This window comes from Astatotilapia calliptera, chromosome 18 (genome assembly GCF_964374335.1).
Source record: "Astatotilapia calliptera chromosome 18, fAstCal68.1, whole genome shotgun sequence".
Classification (NCBI taxonomy): Eukaryota; Metazoa; Chordata; class Actinopteri; order Cichliformes; family Cichlidae; genus Astatotilapia; species Astatotilapia calliptera.
In genome coordinates this window covers 26,708,319-26,729,857 of record NC_137439.1, presented here as the reverse complement: position 1 = coordinate 26,729,857, position 21,539 = coordinate 26,708,319, and the positions used below count along the sequence as shown (strand labels likewise).

General features: G+C 42.7%; 1 protein-coding gene across 2 annotated transcripts in view; it reads right to left on the bottom strand.

The window, feature by feature from the left end:
* Nucleotides 1–5,511: 5,511 nt before the first annotated feature.
* Nucleotides 5,512–21,539, bottom strand: part of LOC113009940 (3',5'-cyclic-AMP phosphodiesterase 4B-like) — a 45,813-nt gene continuing 29,785 nt past the window's right edge. For both annotated transcript variants that reach the window (XM_026148637.2, XM_026148638.2), the window contains 10 exons: nt 17,796–17,908; nt 11,579–11,672; nt 10,020–10,234; nt 9,830–9,928; nt 9,252–9,416; nt 8,877–8,976; nt 8,585–8,739; nt 8,354–8,476; nt 8,064–8,246; nt 5,512–7,969 (listed from right to left, as the gene is read on the bottom strand). In XM_026148637.2, the coding sequence (XP_026004422.1) occupies nt 7,598–7,969; nt 8,064–8,246; nt 8,354–8,476; nt 8,585–8,739; nt 8,877–8,976; nt 9,252–9,416; nt 9,830–9,928; nt 10,020–10,234; nt 11,579–11,672; nt 17,796–17,908 (1,619 nt within the window). In that variant the 3' untranslated portion in view covers nt 5,512–7,597. The remainder of the gene's footprint in view (nt 7,970–8,063; nt 8,247–8,353; nt 8,477–8,584; nt 8,740–8,876; nt 8,977–9,251; nt 9,417–9,829; nt 9,929–10,019; nt 10,235–11,578; nt 11,673–17,795; nt 17,909–21,539) is intronic.

The following is a 21,539-nucleotide window of genomic DNA, read 5'->3' as shown; positions in this document are numbered from 1 at the left end:
CTAATCTCATCTCATCTGCGATGACAAGAAATATAATAGTTTCAGAATGATGAAAAATTAAAAAGGAGAGAGTTTACTTGTCACGGTGTAGGTGTTGAAAGCAGACTCAGCATTATTCCACGCAGAGAGCTTGTAGAGAGAAGCTTGTTGAAAGGTTTGTGCTGATGCACAGTGACTCGAATACAACCTTATCTTCAAATCCTGGTGGCAGCGTCACGTGTTGTTTGATAAGTCAGGTACACAAAAAGCGATATTATTTACTTATCTGAGCTGCGTTTCCAGTGATTTTTCACATGAATTTGAACTGTGCTTTGGTGAAACATTAAAAAGGCAGGAATCACAGGCCAGAGTTAAACCCAAGTCTGGAGCAATGACCTTTAATAGTAGAGGATTATCTCACCTTTATAGATTCAGCTTACGGTATACCTTCAAATAGGGCGCTCACAGCAAACAGTGTGGTATAGACCCCACTATTTTTTCTCTTTTTTCTTTCTCACTTTCTTTTCCCTTCACTGCAGGCTGCCAGGGCAGCTCATGTTGAACGTTTCCTCCCACGCACTCGCTGACTTTGACACACCAGAGCCACAGATCTGCATGCCCTCCCCCTTCCCTCTGTGTGTGTGTTTAAGTCAAGTAAGGACAGCTATTGATCTGGGTAAAATCAAAAGCAACACATGCAGATTGAACATGATTTGGCTGACAGTTGAGTTTGGTCTTGATAACACCGTAGCCCATAACGGAGGCCCATTTCACAGAGCCAAGCTCATTCGCTAAGAAAGAAAAGACACATGGTTTAGCTCCAGTGGCAGAAAAAATGTTTGGAAATTAAAGACATCTAAGCTGAATTTAAAAGCTTGGAAGGCTTCTGTTGTGTCTCTGTGTCTGGACTGGGATGCTTCCATCTTTCCATCTCTTTCACACTTTTATCCCAGTGTCACAATGTTTTCAGTGTGTCTTTATGTATGCATGTGACCAAATGTGTCATCTCTGAGTATGCGTGCATGTTATTTTTATTTATTTTTCTTCCTCGTCTCACTGTGTACTCTTGTGTGCCTGCTGCCTTCCCACGGGGATGTTCCCTTCCATGTCCGAGCAATTCCCAGGCAAGCTGCATTCTGGGTAAAGAGCCCAGAGGAATCAGCACAAATGTCAGGCCGATGCTTTGTCCTTAAATGCATCAGGGTTAAATGTGATCTGACACAGACAGCTTTATACACAGGCTAATGTCCAAGGGTTGCCTTGAAATCTGGAAAAGCGTCTATCACAGGAGCCTCTTCTTCACAAACAGCTGCCAGCTTGGTCAGTGTAATTCTTCTGCACAGCTGATCGCCGTGTTTTCAGAGGCGACACCTCATTAGTGTTACTCAGAGTTCTCAAAGCCAGCATGCACGTATGGAAAGTTGAGAGAAAGAGTCCTTTAGGGTTCAGATGTGTTGTGACTTTATTTTTTTAAATGGATTTGTGCGTTCTGTGCATTATATAACTGCTTCCATGCACGGTTAATGCTTTCTGTGAGTAGTTGAGGCATTTGCATGCAAAGGCAAAAACCACACTCAGAGAAACAATGGCATATCTACGATGACTGCCGCCATGTTTGATAACTCGATGATTTGTGACATTCTCTGGGAAGGACACATCCTGTTATTGTCCCAATCCTGCATTTTAGAGTCAATGAGACACAACACACACACACACACACACACACACACACACACACACACACACACACACACACACACACACACACACACACACACACACACACACACAAGGCCTTAGAGGAAGCTTAGCTGCCTCATCTGATCTTTTCCAAATTCATCATATTCTGTTGTGGGGAAGAAGTGTCCTTCTGAGCTCACTTCCTTATCCATCTGTCTCAGCCACTCTGAGATGATCTGTGCCATCCACACACAAAGCCTGGAGCGCTGTTGAATTATCCTGGAATGCCCCATTCTCATATTACCCCACATTGCCCCAACACTGAACGCCCAGTTGACTTCACTTCTTACTGTCAACCTGACTAAAAACAAACACCAGCTGGCCAGGAGAAACTCCAGGAAGGCATTTGTTTTTACAAAGTGGATATGTAGAGAGCAGGTTTGTTTTGCTGGAAGTGGTTCTCTTCCTCTCTGCCTTGGCCCTGGGCCGCGGGCCCTTTCGGGTCCTGGCTGGTAAGAGTGGAGAACGGACGCTGAGTGGCTGTCAACTGGATCTGCTGGCAGTAAGAGCGTCCTGCCCAGCCTGAACCCAGACGGTGCTGCTGTCGAAGGCTCGGAGCGGGCTGCCTCCAGCCCAGCTTACGTCAGTCACCAACAAACCGCAAGGTTTGTGTTAGAGTTTCAAACAAACTCCCTGCCTATTGCTATGGCAGTATGGACCACCCCCATGGAAGCCTGTCTGCACCCGTGTTTACCATAAACAGTCACCTCATTTTCTGCTGAATCTAAAGGAAGACGAGGATGGTTTAGGGTTTCCTGGTGTCATCGAGACATCCAAAAACTCCAAGGAAAATAAATGAAACTGAGCACGGTCAAAATGTAACCAGTGATTCATTAAAGCTGTAAATTTGAAATCAGTGAACAAAGGACCTCTTGACTGGTCTTTCTCAGTTTTGTGCAACCAGGTAATTTTCATAGCTAAGTAATGAGTGCCTTTTAAACCTTGGTCACCGCATAAATGCAATAAAGTAACTGTCGGAATTTTTAGGGGAAGCAGAGTCATGTCAGGAACGGAGCTGAGACAGACTGGCACTGTCAGGTTTTAATAAATAAATGTTAGTATTATTATTGCAGATTGTCAGGAGATTATTCTCAGCATGAATCATGAGTAGATCACATCAGCGAATGTCGTTAGTTAAGTCTATGCTGCTTTGTCTTGTGGAGTTTGCCCACAAACTGAAAACTGTCAGAGCCGTCGTTTCATGTTTCTCCTCCTGTTGATCACGTATTCAGATGTTTATCTGTTTGGGTCAAGGTGCTCAAAGCCATGGGAGAGTGAATGCCCTGAGGGCCCAGCGCATAGCATCACTATCTCTACCTTTCCTGTTTACATTGCTGACTTGATGTCCAGCTATGCTGACCTCAGATCAGCAGGAAGAGCAGTCACTGTTGTCAGTGCAGGGAAGTGACATCACTGAGGGCTGAATCCAGTTGTTTGTTTTCCTTCTGTCACTTCTGGCGTTTTCCTCTGAACATACATTTGGTGTGATTCAGATCATTTCCACACCAGATCATGTTTGTGAGTCTAAAAAGAAAGTGTGGCACTCAGTATAGCTCAGTGAAATACAATTGGCTGCCTTTTATCTTTTTATCTTTTTTCTTTTTTTTTGGGGTGACTGTAATACCGTCACAAAGAAGTTTGACTTGTTCCATATTCAGCACATGTCAACAACCCAAATATTCCACAAAAAGTCATGTTTGGCAACCAACATCAAGAAATGGTATGGCTTCCCCACAGCCAGCAGGTTCCAGTATGACTGGCATTTCATGAGGTGACAGAAGACACTGAAACCAAACCCACAGAAGAATAATAAGATAATTTTCCATTGAAGTTTTCAAGAAACTTGAAACATTCTTTTTGCCGAGTGCTTTAAAAAACTGTGCACAATAATAATACATGGTTATTATTTTAAGGAAAAATGTAGTCACGCTAACAGTGACTACATTTTTCCATTAACAGTGTTATTACCTGATAAATAAAAATCATTCAAGCCATTAGATTTGAGAGCATTCTCACTTTTCTTTGACAAAATGCTTTCATTATTCCTTTTTTTGTACTTTTTATATTTTACATTTATATTTATTATTGAAACTTGCACCAAGGGAGTGGCACTCCAATTTCGTTGTACTCTGTACAATGACAATAAAGGCTATTCTATTTTGTCATTGTTGGCAGTTTTTTTCTCCCTTTACTTAAGTGCTTGATTATTGCTGAACTTTCTGTATATAATGTTGTAGAACACTTCCCCCTCTTAGTGAATGAATCACTAATCATTCAAAAACGCACAGAACATTTTTTGTTCTATTAATGTTTGATTTTGAACACTATTGCATGATTTCAAAACAACAATTTCTGGAATATGTCATCATTGGCAGGGAAAGGCCTGACATTGCACACTTGTGCTTTGCAGTTTAATGAAACCAGTCTTGAACTCCTGCGCAGAGTTTTGTACAATCTTGGGACACTGTTTAAATGTGAATAAAAACAGAATGCAATGGTTTGCAAATCTATTAAACTCAGATTTTATTCATAGTAAGTCACAAAATGTTGAATTTGTCATTTTATATTTGATGGCAACAACAAATCTTCACCATCAAAAAGAGGAAATTGCACAGCATCAGTTTTCTTTCTTCTCTTTTTTTTTCATGTGGAGATTTGTGGAGACGTCTGGTAAAAATTTAATCTCTTACAAAATACTTGGTGCTTTTTGTGTTAATGTTACTTTTTGATACCTTTACGTTTTTCTATCAGTTAAACCAGCCAGCTGCTTTAGGGGAGATAGATTTGGCTTTCTTGAGACAGAGCTGCATTAGCGTGTTAGCGCTATTTATGCTGAAAGTTGGTGGCTTTGCTTGACTCATATTTACTGGAAATCTATGAGAGTGGAACCAATCCTGTTGAGGGTTGGGTAGCACTGTGTACTGTGTACAATACATCAGATTATTGAAAATAAAGGTTCTACAGTCTTCCAAAATCACAATGGAGAAAACTTAAAAAATACATTGTCAACATTTACTTAATTAAATTTTTGTTAAATATTTTTTTAAAAGGCAACAATTGTGTCCGTATACATCTGCGAACTAAGGAGACCAGCTCCTGGACTTTGGAGATTTTTTCCTGTTCTTGTCTGATATAGGATTCTAGCTTCTTTGTTGTATTTTCTATGTATTTTAACCAGTTTTCAGCTGGTAGTTCAGCCAGACCCCATGCTGTTCTAATATGTGGTGGTATGTGGTTTAGCAATGTCTTGCTGAAATGTGCAAGGTCTTACTTTAAATACCTCGTCTGGATATGCGCAGAAGATTTGTTTTTGTTTGCAGCGTGGTCAACCGCTGCCTCTCTAACATGCTCTTTTTACCCAGTCATGTTACTGACCTGTTGCTAACAGCAACAGTTACTCTTTTGATGCACCACCCTGAACTGCTTGAAATTTGTTGCTGCCATCAAATTTATTTTGCTCTATTGTGAATGGATTTAGGAGGTTTGCAAATCATTGCAGTGTTTTTATTCACACTTTACATTTTTGGAATTGGAGATTGTGCCTTAAAAATGGGAGAAAATAATGCGCAGTGTCTGTTTCTTCAGGACTTTTCTAGTTTTAACAGACTTTCTCCTGAATGTGCACCTTAAATCGCGTAATGTGCAAATATGTATCTTAGGACAATTTCTAAATAGTTTAATGTGTATAGACAAAAACATTTAAATTGAAACTTAAATCTGTCTCCAAACTGGTTTTAACATCACTGAAACAAACGTCACTGATGTAATCCAATAACATTCGGACCAGAAGAGTCTGTTATACATGCCCGTTTTAATAATCTGATAGAAAACATTTGCTGAGCACAACATACACCGTTTTACAGTATACTGTGAAGAAAACACTGAAAAAATACATTTGAAACAATGGTATAAATTTCAGCAAATATCCTTATAGCTGTACAATGACCTGTCACCGTACACATTATGCTGCAGTAAATATCCAGCCTTCGCCAGGAACAAAAGGACTAAAAAAGCTTCTGCTGCGCCTCGAATGAAGCGCTGCTGGCTCCCACTGCACAAACACTTCTGGCTGGAATTTCAAACGAAACATACTTTTCAAATCGTCAAAACTGACCTGCATAACTTTATGCTATGGCCTCATAGCAAAATACCTTGCTATACACGGATGAACCAACAAACGAGTTCAGTCAAACTGTCATTTGACACGTGGTAGTGCATATAAATAACAAATATACAGCGAATATTATCAATTCAGTATTAACATATACAAGAAAATGTAATAAATACACTGTTACAAACAGCTTAAGGGTCAGCACAACACAGTTGGGTGCAACACGACTGTGCAACTCTGTGACCACTTAAATACACTCTCGCATCCTCACACACACACACACACACACGCACGCACGCACGCACGCACACACACACACACACAGGAGAAGAATGACATATCGTGAAACATGAAACCGATCTCCCCGTATTATGACCATACAACGTGGTACCTCTAAGGAAGTGTTTGGACAGATCAGCAACCAGCTGCATAACTGTCGACGTATTCAAAGTGCTGCAATGAAAAACTACAAGATTCAATTATTCCATTACTGACAGGTGTTTCTGAAACTGCGCGTTCAGCCTTGAAGTCATTCAAAGTTCAAAATGAGTCAGCCTATTCATGAGAATACTGCTAACCACAACAGGTGTGTTGTGTGAGGCAATGAAAAGGGGAATTACAGGGCGGAGACGGTTTTTCCACACTGGATGGGGCTTAAACGCAACTGGGTTATGAAATATTTTCTTTTCCACTTTAATCTTGGAAGATTGTAGTGAGAATTTAGTCTGTAACTGGCTTTAAGTGAGAGGGAATCAATCCCGCCGCCGCTCGGAAGTTTGACTTGTCACACCATTTACTCTTTGGAAATGCGATCATTCTTTTGAGGGGTGGCAGTGAATCCAACAAAGTGCTTTCCTTACAGGATCTTTGGAGTTTTGGTTTTTGTTCTACAAAAAAGAAAAAAGAAAGGTTTTTCCTCTTTTACGAAATCTAGCCTATGAGTCATTTAATTGCTTACGCAGTTACTTATTTGGATAAATCAAATTAAATTATTTGGTTTGACATGCTTGCTATGGTCTCTCCTTTAAATTACAGATGCTGTCTTTGTCTTGGTTTAACTGTGTGTGCCACAAAGTGCAAATCGTGCTGGGAAGTCAGCTGATTTTTTTATAATATACATCCATTAGTGAAGAACAAGCTTATACTATTGCCAGAACATCAGGAAGACTGTGTGAGACAGCTATGTCCGTTTGTAGAAAATCTGACACACAGCTACATGAATGTGTTCAATAAATTATTTAAAAAAAAAAAAAAAACCTTACAAAAACACACACTTGTAAAAAAAGGCACACTACTCTTTTTAGACAAGTGTTAAAAAAACACTACTGGGTTAGAAATAACTCGCTGACCAGTAGCTGTGGTTGGACAATATAGGGTCATATCCAATCTCGACACGATACAAAGAATCTAAATGAACATTTAAAAAAAATGTCCTGAAGTGCAAGTTTGAAATTCAGACTTGTCCCAGTACACGGATTCATACGTCCACTTCACATTCTCTGCCTGAAAGAACCCAGGTTAGGCTCTGCAGTCCAACAGTAGTCCCTTCTGTAAAGAACAGAGCCTACACTCTTCCAGCTCCCTTCCAGGGGGGCTCAAAGACAAACTACCGCAGGGTTTCCAAGCCTCGTTCGCAGGGGTGCCCCACATTCAGTCAGGACCTCTTTGCCAAGCAGCTCCCGCCAGAGCCAAATTGCAGGATTGCTCCACTGCAATAAAATGAATTCACCAAAAACGTGCTACGCTCCGAGAACACCACCGGTTAAGCTATGTTTCCTCCGGGGAGCCGTCATGTGTTGTCATTTCTGCCCCTTCCTGATCACAGGGAAGATGCTGTAATGTCACATTGTCACAACTGTCAGCCGTGTCCATCATTCCACTGTCTTCACCTTGTCCTTCCTGGTCATCCAGCGTTAAATCGAACTTGAATTTACTCGCTACAGGCCGCCCTTCCACCTCCCCGTGAGGTCCTCCTTCTCCATCACTGGTGTAGAAAGGAGGTGAGGGGCTCTGGGGGATCATGCTTTGGTACCAGTTCCTGTTGTCCTCTAGTGTATCCAGGATGTCCTGGGCATCGGGATGGACCAGGTCAGCCCACGTCTCCCACAGAGGGTGCACTATGTAATCAATGAAGCTAACCTAGAAAAGATAAACAGAGAGGATGTCAGTAAATATGAAAAATAACCACAGTTTTCAGGTTTTATTTTGAGAGCTAGATGCCTGTGTTCTCTACCTGAGTCCTCTCTACTGAAGCTGTGTGTTTGTCACACATTGGGCTGATTTCCATCCCCCTCTCCCTCTCTCTGTCTCCCTGGTGGAAGAACTCATCCATGATCCTGTCAGTCCACTGCCGGTACAGATCCAGAGGTTTGGTGGGGTTGCTCAGATCTGCACAATGAACCATGTTACGGAGAACCTGCAGGAAAAAAAATATCACCGTTTAGTATGTTTTTTTTCTTTTCCTCCCTCTGTGGTAAATAGAAAAGTGTTTGCGTCTAATGTGCATACTAGTCTGCCTCTTACCTGCATCCTGTCTGTGTAGTTGTCTAGCATCAGGACACCAGAGCTGGTGACCTTCTTGGTTTCCACCATCGTTTTCAAATCCGCCAGCAGACTCATGTGTTTAGACATGTCGGTTGCCAAAACCTGGAAGACAGCAAGACATGAAAAAATCAATTTAAGAAAAACTGTGAAAACTGCTCAGATCCTGAGACGGGGCTGCTGCCTGAGACAGATGTGCAGACATTTCCTCACCATTTCTATGACCATCCTCCGGAGCGTCTGCCTCTGCTTCTTGGAGAGGTTTTGGAAGATGTCGCAATTTTCTTCCTGCAGCAGTTTGAAGCCCACGGCCAGGTGGTGATTTTCCAGCACTGACTCATCGTTGTACATCAGGGCCAGCTCAGAGTCTAAATGCAAAAGAGGACAAGAAAAGGAAATTAAACATCAAATCAAGCAAATGTTTCTCCCTTTTTTCAAAATGTAGACCAAATAAATAACTCTAGCTGACTTTTTTGATGGATGTTGAATGAAAAGGTGGACCTACTTGTATTGATTAGGAACTGGTTGGAGACTCCTGGGTGGTCCACGTCGTGAATGGCTGCTGCAAAAATGGCTGCCAAGATCTCCAGATCAGTGAAGACCGCCTGTGTTTGAAGAGAAGGAAGTAAAGTAAAAATAAATTAGCAAATTGCTTACCATACAAGGCAAGGTATTAGTTTGAAAAACCAATCCTTCCATGTGTCACCATCTGTGGTATGCTCTTTCTATTGTTGCTATTCATCACAACAATATAAACAGTTCAAGTGAAAGGTGTGGCCGGTGGCGACACGCTTTAACTGTGCCACGTTTTAAAGGGCAAACTCTGAACACTTAGAAGTACTGAAAGCGAGTGAGGTAAGACAGATTTTACACGACTTACATCTAATGCAGGGGTGGACAGGAGGATGTGTGTGGACTGGGCTACGTCGGCAGCGTGGAGGTTGTTGTGGTACGCCACGTCGGAGTGATAGTGGCTCTCTAGGGTCAGCATGAACGTCACAAAGGTGTCCGTTGGAATCTTGAACGTCCTCATCAGGTCTCGCTCCTGCGTGTGACAGTGTGGATTAGAAAAACAAGACTCCTGGCTAAACGTGCTACAGGATATTATTTTCTCTACGGTCTATCCATCTAGCCACAGTTCAATTCTGAGTCATCAGATGGGTAGTCATAAACTAGGCAGGGCTCCAGACTAACAGGTGCACTGACAGTATCTGCTGCAGCAGTAATACATTTTAAGTTATCTTTTGGCCTCGAAAGAAAGGGGTGCAGCATTTTTCTAGACCAAGTGAAAAAAACAAAAACAAAACATGTGCAGCCAAACTGATTACAGTCTGGAGCTAGCTAACAGAGCATGATGTACACACTGACACGGCTTGTGTGTGTGTTTGTTTGAATGGCTTCACAGTTTTCATGAGCTCTTTCCCGATTAAAGGATGGAAGCTGAGGCGGAAAACAAACCTGGAAGATGGTGTACATGACGCATGTGAGAGGTCGATTGTGAGAATGCTCAGCCACTTTGAAAATATTCAGGCCCCATCTGTTGATGTGTTCCAGGTCCTGTTAGAGAGGACACAAATTTAAGTGTTTGAGCACGTGAGACACCAGATATCACGCAAGTTTAAGTTTCTCCAGTCTGTCTGTCACTTACCTTTGACAACAATTCCTCCTGGTCCGTCTTGACCCCAAAACGATTTCCAGTACCTCCCGAGATACTTGATGTATGGCTGACTTTTCTCACCCCACTGATCTGTGTCATCATCCCACCGTGTTGCTGCTGCTGTTGCTGCTGCTGCTGGCCCTGCCTCCTCTTTCTTTCCCTCGGCTTTGGAACTGGACACGGAAGCTCCAACTCATTCTGCTTGTCTGGAGAAAATAGAATTAACATTAAAAAAGGTGGTTTTCAAGACAAAAAAGCTGCAATGGCTGCTATTAAATTAGCAATCAATCCCTCAATGCCTGTCTTCTGCAATAAAAATACACTAGTAACAAAAGCAGGAAAGGCAAAAAAAATAAATGTGTAAAATAGCTGAATACACTGATGAGATGCAAATGTTTTATGAGACAAAGGCTCAGGCTGTGCTAATGAGTTGTTATGATGATCAGAGAAACATGGCAGTATTCCAGGCATTCTGTGAATCTGAGCCATATGTTGGTAACAATTCAGAGAATCATGGAAAGATGGTTCACGTTAAGCCGAAATGTTTAGGGGAGGGACTTGGAAGTATGCGGGTTCAGTCGGTGCATGTGACTCATGTATTAGCTGAGTGACATTTCTCACTGTGTGTGAGCGTGAGACTCCCTCAGTCTGTACGTGTGCACTGCACACACAGCCGCAGAGCGAGAAAAAAAACCCATCTCAGCTGCGTCCTCCACAAAGCACAGGAAAATCATCTCCCTACACCTGACAGGTGCTAGCTGCAATGCAGATAAAACCGCAAAGCTTCAAAGATAAACTGAGCTGAGCTTTCATGTTCGTCTCTATCACCGCGCCACTTCTATTGTTAGCACAAGAGGTAGCTTTTTCTTTTCCTCTTTCCACCATGCATCCAGCATCTTGTCTTTTTTCTGTCATTTTTTTATGTTTTGCTGCTCCGAGGCAGGAAAATAGACACGTGTTCACTAACAAGAGCCACAACATTAGTCTGCAGTGAGCCCTTATAAGCTGGGAGTCTGGCTGTATGTATGCTGGTGGTGAGCTAGATGGGAGGGTAGAAAAACCTGAGGGGCAGAGTGGTTTGCAGGGCTGGCGAGCTGGCTGGCCATTAGACACGAAATGCCGCCAGGCTTTTTTTTTTTTTAAAGACAAGCAACCACTGCTGTCCCACTGATGAATAATGCAGCATCTCTCTGAACCTGATGGCACTGTAAGCACACAAACACCCTCTCTCTCTCCGACTCACTGCTCCTAATCTCTCCAGAGGGAAGTCTTCCCTGAGTACAAAGCCCTCCCTCCTCCCTTCACATATCTCTGCAGTCGGAGCGAGGGGACCCTGTCTCCCTTCCAGACCAGATCAGACTGGTGTAAGAACAGCGTTGCAGAGGAACTGTGAGTTTCCCCACTGCTTGGCACATGCTTTGGGTAACCTCGCAACCTCTGTGACATTCCTGAAGGATGCTGGCTCACTGAAGTCATACATACAGCACATTTTGCAATGGCGCAATGTATACTTCAGGAGGTGTGTGGTAAACATGTGCTGCAGTGCTCACCTAGGAAGGTGCTGGAGATGTACTCTGACACTTGGTTGCCTGATCGGCTCATCTCAGACAGGTGGCTTAGCTCCCGGTTCAGCATCCTCTTGAACTGGAAGCAAAGAGATAAAATGTTAAGGAGGTAATGTGATTTATACGCAGAAACACATCCAGCAAATGAGTCTGACTGCTGTTTCTAAGCAGCGGAATAAACCCTTTCCTGTTATTTTCCACTGGAACATGTCCCATGGGACCATGTTCTCTGGATTTAATGAGCCATATTAGGTTTGTGTATTCTTCCCCAGTCTCCTTATCCAGACTGCTTCGTGTTTCAACACAAATATAAACTATGCGTGCTGTGCATAGTTTATATTTCCTTTATGCAAATTTTACAGATAAGCAAAAGATGCCTGTTTTCTCAACACATGCAACCACTGAGCAAGATTAAAAACATGTCGTAATGCATTCAAAGAGAAATTGGGCTCTTCACCAGCAACAGAAAACAGACATGAATGTAGAATATGCACAGAAACAGTCCGATTAATGGAAAACCTCCTCTGGGACACACCTTAATGTATCCCCAGGACACAGAGAACAGGTAGTTGGCCTCAGGCATGGTGCTGAGCAGTGCTGATCCCCCCAGCAGAAGCAGTAAGTGCTCCTCTCTGAGTGGACCCCCAAGGGTTAGCTCAGCCCTACAGCCTGAAGCTCAAGGCGTCACCAAATCACCGCCTTGCAGCGGCTGACTACGGTAAAAACGCCCCAGCCGAAGTCTCTGGAGAGGGGCTGTGGCGGAGCCCTACATTCCCAGCCAAACGCGCCTCCTCCTAGCTTCCTCCATTGTTATCAAGGATCGCGAGCCACTGTCGTGAGTGATGGAATCCCCCTGGATGCGATCAATATTTCCTTTCCTCTGGCTGTCGCTGCCTCTGTCCCTTTCTTCAAACCTCCATCTCCTTCTGCCACCATCCAAAAATCATACAGGAGAAAATCCAGCCTTTCCAAGCCCAGATTTGGCAAGTCAAGAAAAAAAGGCAGTCTTCACGGCAGAAGGAGGAAAGAAAGAGAGGGACTGAAAAAGGCAGAGAGGAGGAGGAGGAGATGGGGGTGCGTTATAGCTGTAGAGTTCCCTGTGGCACAAATTGCTGGAGCCTCTCTCTCACTTTCTCTGTCTCTCTCTTTGCCTCCCACCCTCGCTAAAAACTGATGCTCATGTACAGCACTGCAGAAAATGAGAGCTTGGAGGATCCCCCACATCTTCCTCCCTATTTCTAGCTATTTCTCTCTCACTCCTGTGTTCTGTGAAACCCCCCTCCCACTGCTGTCTCCCTTCTCTACTTAAAATGCTCCCCCTGCACAGTAATGCAGAACAGATGCAAAGCATACTGCGCAACGTGAGACTTCAAAGCACCAGAGCGTTTATCACACGGATGATGAGACACAGACACAAACTCAGACACAGAACTAAACATATTTTAAAAACAGAAAATGGGGATGTGCAAATAGTTCAGTCCATAATCGTGATGTTTTGCTGTATCAAGCAGACGACAGAGTTTTCAGTCTGCCATCGGTGTACCACCATCTGCATGGCAACCCGAATGCCATGGCAACAGAATCACATGGTCCTGTTCTCATGGTGGTCCCTACTTTAAAAACACAGCACTGCATCGTAAACATAAACAAACCTATCACAAAAACCGCAGCAGCGACGCTCCAGATAGGCATTTTTAAAAAACCCATAGCTTCTGTGCAAAAGGAGATCGATTTTTATCTCTCATGCAAAATGTTCTTTTCGATTTGAATAAGCATATGCAAACATCACACGCCAAACTTGATTATGAAAACTATGTAGTAATGGTGTGTGCAATAAAGGCCATTTCCATAGAAAGTAATTGGGTTTTCCTTTTTTTATAACTCTGTATTCTAACACCGGAAAGAAAATAGAAAACCTGTCATTGTGGTTTCTGCCAGATCTTATATTCTCTCTTATAATGAGTTCTTTTTGCTTCATACTGAACCAGACTCTCTGATCTCAACAGCTGTCTAATAGCTGTCAACCAGACAGCTAACATCTAGTTGACTGTGGAACTTGAATACCACTTTCAAAGCATTGGCTGCACTAAAAACCCAGAAAGATCAAAGAAGCTGGAATCAGTTGGCTTTAGTCTGCTCAAAGAGAGCTTGTAATTGATTCTTTAATGCAGCACAGTGTGGATTTGAGTGACCTCTAGGAAGTGAATTACGCACACAGCTGTATGTCAGTCACCCGGGGTTGTGTAGTTCAGCTGAAACACATCACACACACACACGGCACGATGACAAGACTGCAAGTGTTCTCAGTAACCCAGATTACTCAATGCATGGCGCTAACTCATACATCCTTTTACGTTAGCAAATGATTCTCAGTTTCAGAACAAACTGAGGAAACTGAGAGAAGTTGCGCAAACTCTGACAAAAAAGCAATTTGCTCTCACACAATCATGAGCCGTTGTTTAATAAAGTTTAAATATTTAATGCATAATATAACTGTGTCAAAAAAAACCCAAAAAGCTACTGAAACAACATGCTACAGAAAGTAAAGATCAACATATTTTCAAATATGCAATCATAGAAGGAAAAAAACAATTCAGGAACATTTTGAGTGTAATTACTGACGAGCAAATTTATTTTTTTTATTTGAAACTAGATGTCACTTCAAATCCAGCAATTTATTCTTGAATAAAACACCATCTCCACATGGCACGCTACACTCCTACAACACAAAGTAAGCCTCTATAAAGCTAACTCACCTTTTTCCAACTCGCAAGCATCTCAAAGTTTATCTTCTGCTTTTCAGAGCAGCATAGTCCCATTGTCACTCAACGAAAAAACAAACACAGCACAAAGAAATCCTGTAAAGGTCCAAGTACTTTAACTCGTCTCAGCGTGTCTGTGAGCCAGCCGTCTTCCTCTCTCTATTCTCTTTTCTCAACTGGCGTCAGGCAGGAAACTTATAGCAATAAAGCTGACTTAACTGACTGGCCTACAAAGTCTAACAGGAGATTGATGGCTCCTCCCTCCCATACAGGCCTGAGCGTGTGTCTCCACCTACTTCCCTTTTTTTTTTGCTATAGTAATTCCCTGAGATCATTTACTGGCAGACATCCTTCTTCCTGTAGCCTCAGGCACCAAACTACTAACATACCTGAGCTCATCACAGAAAAGTCCCAGATAACAAGTTTAGGGGTCACGCTAAAGTTCCTGCTAGTAACTGACAAGAGAAATAAAGAAAAAGGAAAAACATAAAACGTAAAGAAATGGGATTTCTCAGGAACAATGTGACCTCATAATGCAACACCATTGCACTGCAATCGAACAAACTCCAGAGTGAGCACACGCCGCCTCTGTCGCATGCATGCGGCTGTTTCGAGTGTCAACACCAAATGAATGATGTCAAATTTACACTGTTTAGTAACACAAGGACAACACATTTCCTCGAAGGCGTTGATCAGAAACAGGTAAGAACAGGGTTACAGTAGAAACATGTTTTCCATTCGCACTCCTTGTGCTGTCTTATTTTCCAAGATGAAGATCAGATGAAGAACAGAAGATTACAGAGGTAAAACTTTTTAAAAAAAAATTACGATTAAGCACCATAATCACCGCTGGAGCTCGTGTGATCTCCTCACCACCCTTTCAGTCAAATGGAAGCGCAGCACTATAATTTAATGTCCATTACGCCTGGTACAGCTACAGACCCACCGCTGCATCTGTTTCAATAATTTTGTCATTCTTTCCCCAGTGAAGACGGCGGGTGCTTCAAAGCTGAAGTGACCACACATGAGTTAAAGTTTCCTACTCGCTTGTGTTCTCCTCGAGGGGCTTGCCTGCACGCTACCCGCAAAAGCGCTAAACTCCTTTAACTGCATTCAGATGGCAGTGTTTGTCCAAGGCCGTCACCAGCATCGGTGTGGAAGTGTGGCGAGGTTAATGATAGTGAGGGGCAGGGAAGTAGCTCCCCGCTCTGAGGTCACAGCAACCAGGCTGGCGGTCAGCAGAGTGTGTGGTCTTGTAGCCCCGGATACACCTGTGCCCTTGGAAACTGAAAACGGAGACACCCCGGGTTTGATTGTGGCTTCAATTACATCTAGTGGTGAAGAAAAAAAGAAAACCTGACTCTTTGTCAAAACTTGCGTCAAACGCCCACAAAAACTGGGCCGATGGTGTAACAGTATCACTGGACTTGACTCCCAATTTTGCAATAAGAGCTCGATGGACCAATAAACAGCTTCTTTCTATCCCTGTACAATTGCACAACAATGTAGCACACTGTTGAAACTTAACTGTAACATCATAAAGCTGTTGCCCACTACACTTTTAAAAGATCAGCATTGGTCAACATTGGCACTGGCTCGTGTTGTTAGGAATCTGTACCTGGTTTGCCTGAACAAGTTGCTACGCTGCTACGGCCTAGAGGGCCTTTTCTCATTGTCTTGACAGTCCCGGGGATGTAGCTGTCTGTTAGGACTCAACCCCTATTGTCATCGAGTAACAAGTGAGCAGAGGAGAGGAGGCACAGGAAATACAGAGACAGGAAGCTGGTGTCACGGTCAGAGTCACCCATCATGGTCTCACAACACCCCCTCCCCATCCCAATCCTCCCTCAGACCAAAGCTTAGAGCACAGACGGAAATGGACACCACCACCCTGGGTGTTTATAATCTGATGTCGCCGTACAGTCTCCGCTGTCTGAGCAGTAATGTGCCGCATACAGTAAATTTTGAAGTGAAATACGCACAAAGAAAAAAACAGGCTCATGTGCATCAAAGCAAAGGGAAGTAATTAGTTCAAAAATGCTGGTTTAAAAACCACAGTGTGTTTAAATTCAGTAAAACCAAACTGGAAGACTGGCACTTTTAAATGCTTAAAACAACACGCTGCTAAGACCACCGATGAGAACAGACATTTTCTCACCCTTTGGTTACATTTTTTGGGCAGTTATATTAACTATAAACTGAGTTTTACCATTTAATAACTTTCCAGGCAGCGTGAGACACAAGTACAGCTTTTAAACACGCTAAACTAAATGGTTTGGCCCCTTGTAAAGAAGATGCAGTTATAAAATTATCCTGGCATTATTCTATAATAATGGAACATATAGCAGATCTGGTTTTCCCTCTTCCGCAGCAAGCAGAAGAATAAGTTCAGTACTTTCAAACCAGCCTTAAGCAATAAGGGCCCTGCTAAATGAACTCACACAGAGCTACATCTTAGAAACGAGCCAATATCAACACAGCACTAAAATGAATGAAAAAAGCATTTGGTAATGTTTTAATCAGCCCAACCTAGTAGTATAGCAAGCTGTGTGTCTCGGGCAGTTTGATTAAGGTAAGGATATACAAGCAGGACAGCCCTTTCCCTGGAATTCAGGCAATAATGGTGCTCAGATGCAACAGGTAGTTTGCTAAAGTTGTTATGCAGCGAAGCAAACATTAACTTTTTTTTCTCCTTTTTTATCAAGAGATCTATAAAATGATGATGCGTGCTGATATGCTACCACAGAACAGCTGTTGCTTTGCAAATGCGTCAATGTGGCTAAAAGTATTTTACATTTTCCGTAGACTGTGCAAATGCACAACCACACAGAAACAAAGAGCAATTATACACAGATATATGCAGACTGGCAGGTCATCACAGGCCAGTCAAGCCATCATCACAAGTATCATGCCTTCAGTGAGCACGTTACAGAATATGTACCGTGATGGTAATAATTATAATTTTGCATTGCATAGTATGAGATATAGGTTACAATTATAATGTTTAACTTAAATCTTTTTTAATTATGGTTTTGCACACTCTAATGATTGTTATTTCAGTGGGTAAAAAGAGATGTTGGCAAAATGAAGCATGCATGCAAGAGTTTGCTGTGCAATATGATTCTAGATGAAAGCACAGCACAATGTGCATGATAGCTTTTCACACTAATGAACTAATGGTTCTTTTGTGACTTGATAAAATCATCTTAATAACCTACTGTGCCCATGATCAAATACCCAAATAGTTTTTTACCCCTGAAGTTAATTATCAAAAATGTGAATGTTTGTAGTGTTTTCAGGTATTTCATCCAGGAGGAGAGGCTAATAGCTTTTTATAAAACCACGGTAATCGATAAATACATGTAGACAGTCCCAGGTAACTTCACACATGCGTTGTTGTCACATTTACATATATTAACATATGGCCCAGATTGTCTTACCTTGTTGGAGGCCATGTCACTGACAGACCGGTAGGTCTGGATGGTCTCCAACTGGTCCAGACACCAGTCCAGCTCCTCCATGGTTTCCATAGCCAGTTTCTGGTAGGACTCATCTGCCAAGAGACACATGGACATGTAATCAGGTCTGAGAGGATCCATGTCCATACTTGATCCTCCAGACACCATGCGTGGCGGTCCAAGTGTCCCAGAGTGGCTTGATCGTAAGGGGCACTGACATGCAGAACCTCCGGAAGACGCAGAGGAAGATGAGGAGGTGTGTACGCAGAGCTCCTTCATCTTGTTCCGCTCCACCACCTCCGAAAGTTCAGGGGAGTTGTTTTCTCAAACAAACAGTGGTTATGGTCACCGTTTGCCGACTCGCTCTGTCTTTCTGTCTCTCTGTAGCCTTATTCTCTGCGTACCCCCTCTTTCCCTCCCTCTTGTGCGTGCTGCAAACCCCCTCCCATTTCGTCTGGTTCCCCCACCCTTGCTCAACTTCTCCCTCTCTCTCATTAAATTATCCCCCTCTCAGTTCCACTCGTTTGAAGAAGTAGCTTGCAGACTAGGCAGTTTGCTGCCTCCTGCTGTTGGTGTGTCTGTGACCCCTGCCCATTTAAATGAATAGAAATGGTGTATACATGCATTTAGAGTAAAAAAAAACACAAAAACCCTAACTGCTGTTGGTGCAGGAGACACAATCATTTTAGCTTTTATTCCTGTCACTGGGATTACATCCAAACAAATGCATCTCTGTGAAATTTCATTAGAACTTTATAGACAATAGGAGCAGGAGGACTTCGTCACTACTGCAAAGACAACTCATTTCCAACGACTTCCTTTCTGACATGCAGACCACTTCAAGGAACCCTGGTGAACTGCATCTACAGCAGCTCACGGCACACCACCATGCTTCACAAACTGGTTCTCTCCTCTCTGAACCTCTCTGAGGGAGGAAAAAAAATTATATCAAACATCAAACTTGTGTTTGCATAAGCAACACGAGAGGCAAATTTTGACTCCCTGAATTGGGGGGAGTCCAGGCTAGGGCCACACTGTGAGCCAAAGAAACCAAAGCACTTCCTCTTTGGCTATGAACTCCCAGAAAACATGGAGTGGAATTAATGAATGGTGGAGTGACTGCTGAAGGCAATCATAGCTGTCGTTTGATGAAATAACTCTGTCGTTAGCAGCTATGACTCACATGTGGTAGGTGCACAGTGTTTAGAAGGAAAAGAGTGGTTTACAAGAAAATCACTGGGAAGCTCAAACATGAGGAAACATATTAAAAAGTATCACTGCTCAATATGCCAATGTTTCAACATATTTCTAGCTGGAGGGAGCGAACGCTAAACATCTGGATCTCCCCACCTTCCTTTTCTATGGAAAAGACTGATCTCTACTTCATAGCACTTCACACATGGAAGAAATTTACCCCATATGCTCAGCACAACAGGACAGCCAGCGTGCTGCTCCCCAATTTACGTCAATATAGTGGATCAAAGCACTTCAAAGCACAGTGATGGCATACAGATTTTGAACCACCAGTGCTGAACAAAGAACTTCAATGCAACCCCAGACAATGTAGCACAGTTAAAGGAAATAGTTCACCTTTGAAAGTAATCAGAACAACACCCGGGATTCTTTTGAATCACAGAAAAGTGAACTTTCAGCTGTTTAAGTTCACTCAAGGAAACTCATGCCACTGGCTCCTCATATTACACAGCTGCTACCACTTGTGTCATTTTTCGGGTTAGACTAATTTTTATTTCCTTGAGTTCCTGGTTGGCTGATTCAAAGAAACTTTGGCTTCGATACGACGCATAACTGGATGCCAAGTTTTGCGGACCAGCCTATTCACAGACTCCACTGGCACGCAAGCCATGCAAAAGTCACTGACACAGAGCAGAGGTATAACATCAAAGCAGCTCATGCACAAGGCAGTGAGCTGTTGAATCTTGGTATACATCAGCGTGTGGCTGTCTTGGTCCATAGGGGCAGTAGACGTTGCCAAGAAGGTGTCACCACATCCTGCCCTCATTCCCTTAGAAGAGGGCGCATGCATATGCAGACATTTTAGCTGGGCACCTTGAAACATCAAAGGACTGGCTCATCTGCAAAGTCTGTATGATTGGGATTCGAGTCATTTTGAAGCTGGCAGCTTAATCACTGACAGAGTCCAGAACATATAAGAGTGAAACACTCAGACTACTGTAGAAAAGCTCGCTGGACCTTTGGCTTTTTGGGCTAAAGCAGTGGCTGAAAAGTTACATTTTTTCAAAGTCTGGAGCCAAACTTCCCTTAGTTGGGCTGTATAACAATGACATATGAGTTGAAGTTCTAAATAAAATAAAGTTATGCACATGCACACGGTATGAGTAGAAGGAATGAACCTATCATCACCTTTGGTTGTTCATAAATACAGTGTTAAATGGGATGACATTTCACAGTGTCACCAGTCAAAGGTGGCGTGACGCACATTCAGTCTGAGAAACCTGCTTCCAGACAGAGTGTGAGGTGCTTTTCCAGCCTGTTTTTTCAGTGGATGTCTTTTTCTTTTTTTTCTTGGTGAGTTCTAATGCTTTGGCCATATGCTGGAGGCTGCAAAGAGGACAACAGACCTCAGTGTGCAGAGAGACCTCGTCTGCCTTCCCCTCTCCCCCTTTTTCCCCTCTATCTCTCCTCTGTAGGGCCACAAACCAGCTTCTGTAAGAGCCATCCACCACACTAACGAGCAGGGCTGCTCCCAAACCACCATTTCTGCCAAAACACCTTCCACTTACATCCCCCTCACACTGCACCTCTCTATGTTCTCAACCTACCCCCATAAGCTGTTTTTCCTCAGTGTCTGACTGAAGAATTGCAGTGTCTCAGCTCATACCAACAACTGCCATGGACAGACCAAACACACACTTCAGTAAAAGTAGTACAAAAACAGCAAAATGACCCTATTAGGGTACATTTGTGTATGTATCATTGGGTTAGCATTATTATTGTAAGCGACATCTGGGTAGCATTTAAATGTGACAGCTATACAGAGCAGTTTCTCATTAAGAAGCACAACACTGAAAAACTACACAATATTTTTTATTGTAAATGTTTTTTTTATTTTCTTTTGATTTCTTTTGATTTTGACTTGATTTTCACAATGGCTTTCTGCGTGAGAGTGGATTATAAGTTGGCATTTTTTATGCAGTATTTTGAGTTTTATAGCGAGGCTGACTTTAACACAGTGACTACAATGCCTTTAGTTGTGTTAATGTTCATTGTTAATTCACCAGACATTTGGAAAGTGCGGGAAAAGAAAGTTGATGGTCAACTCAAGACACCAATGGCTGACCTGTAAACAGGCCAAGGCTATCTGCATGTACGCAAACACACATTCCTCATAGTGACCTCACAACATCACAAAAGAGAAATGCACACTTTGACACAGTAACTTGCACGTATTCAGTCGTTTGTTATTGATTTTGCATTGCACGTGGGGCTAAGGCAGGATGCGAGTCAATAATTTACCGTTGTATCACCTCCAATGTACGTCAATTTGTTCAAAAGTCCGAGAGGGGCGGAAGACTTTGCAAATTCATGATTACTCTTGCAAAAGCCTTTGCTCTTCGTGTCAATCATTTGCATTATGCCATCTGCTTTGAACTCTGAACATTTTCTGATTTTAACACAAGGTAGTATATGAATAAAATGCAAAAACAGTGTTGCACATATTATACTCTCACAAATAACGTAATTTAT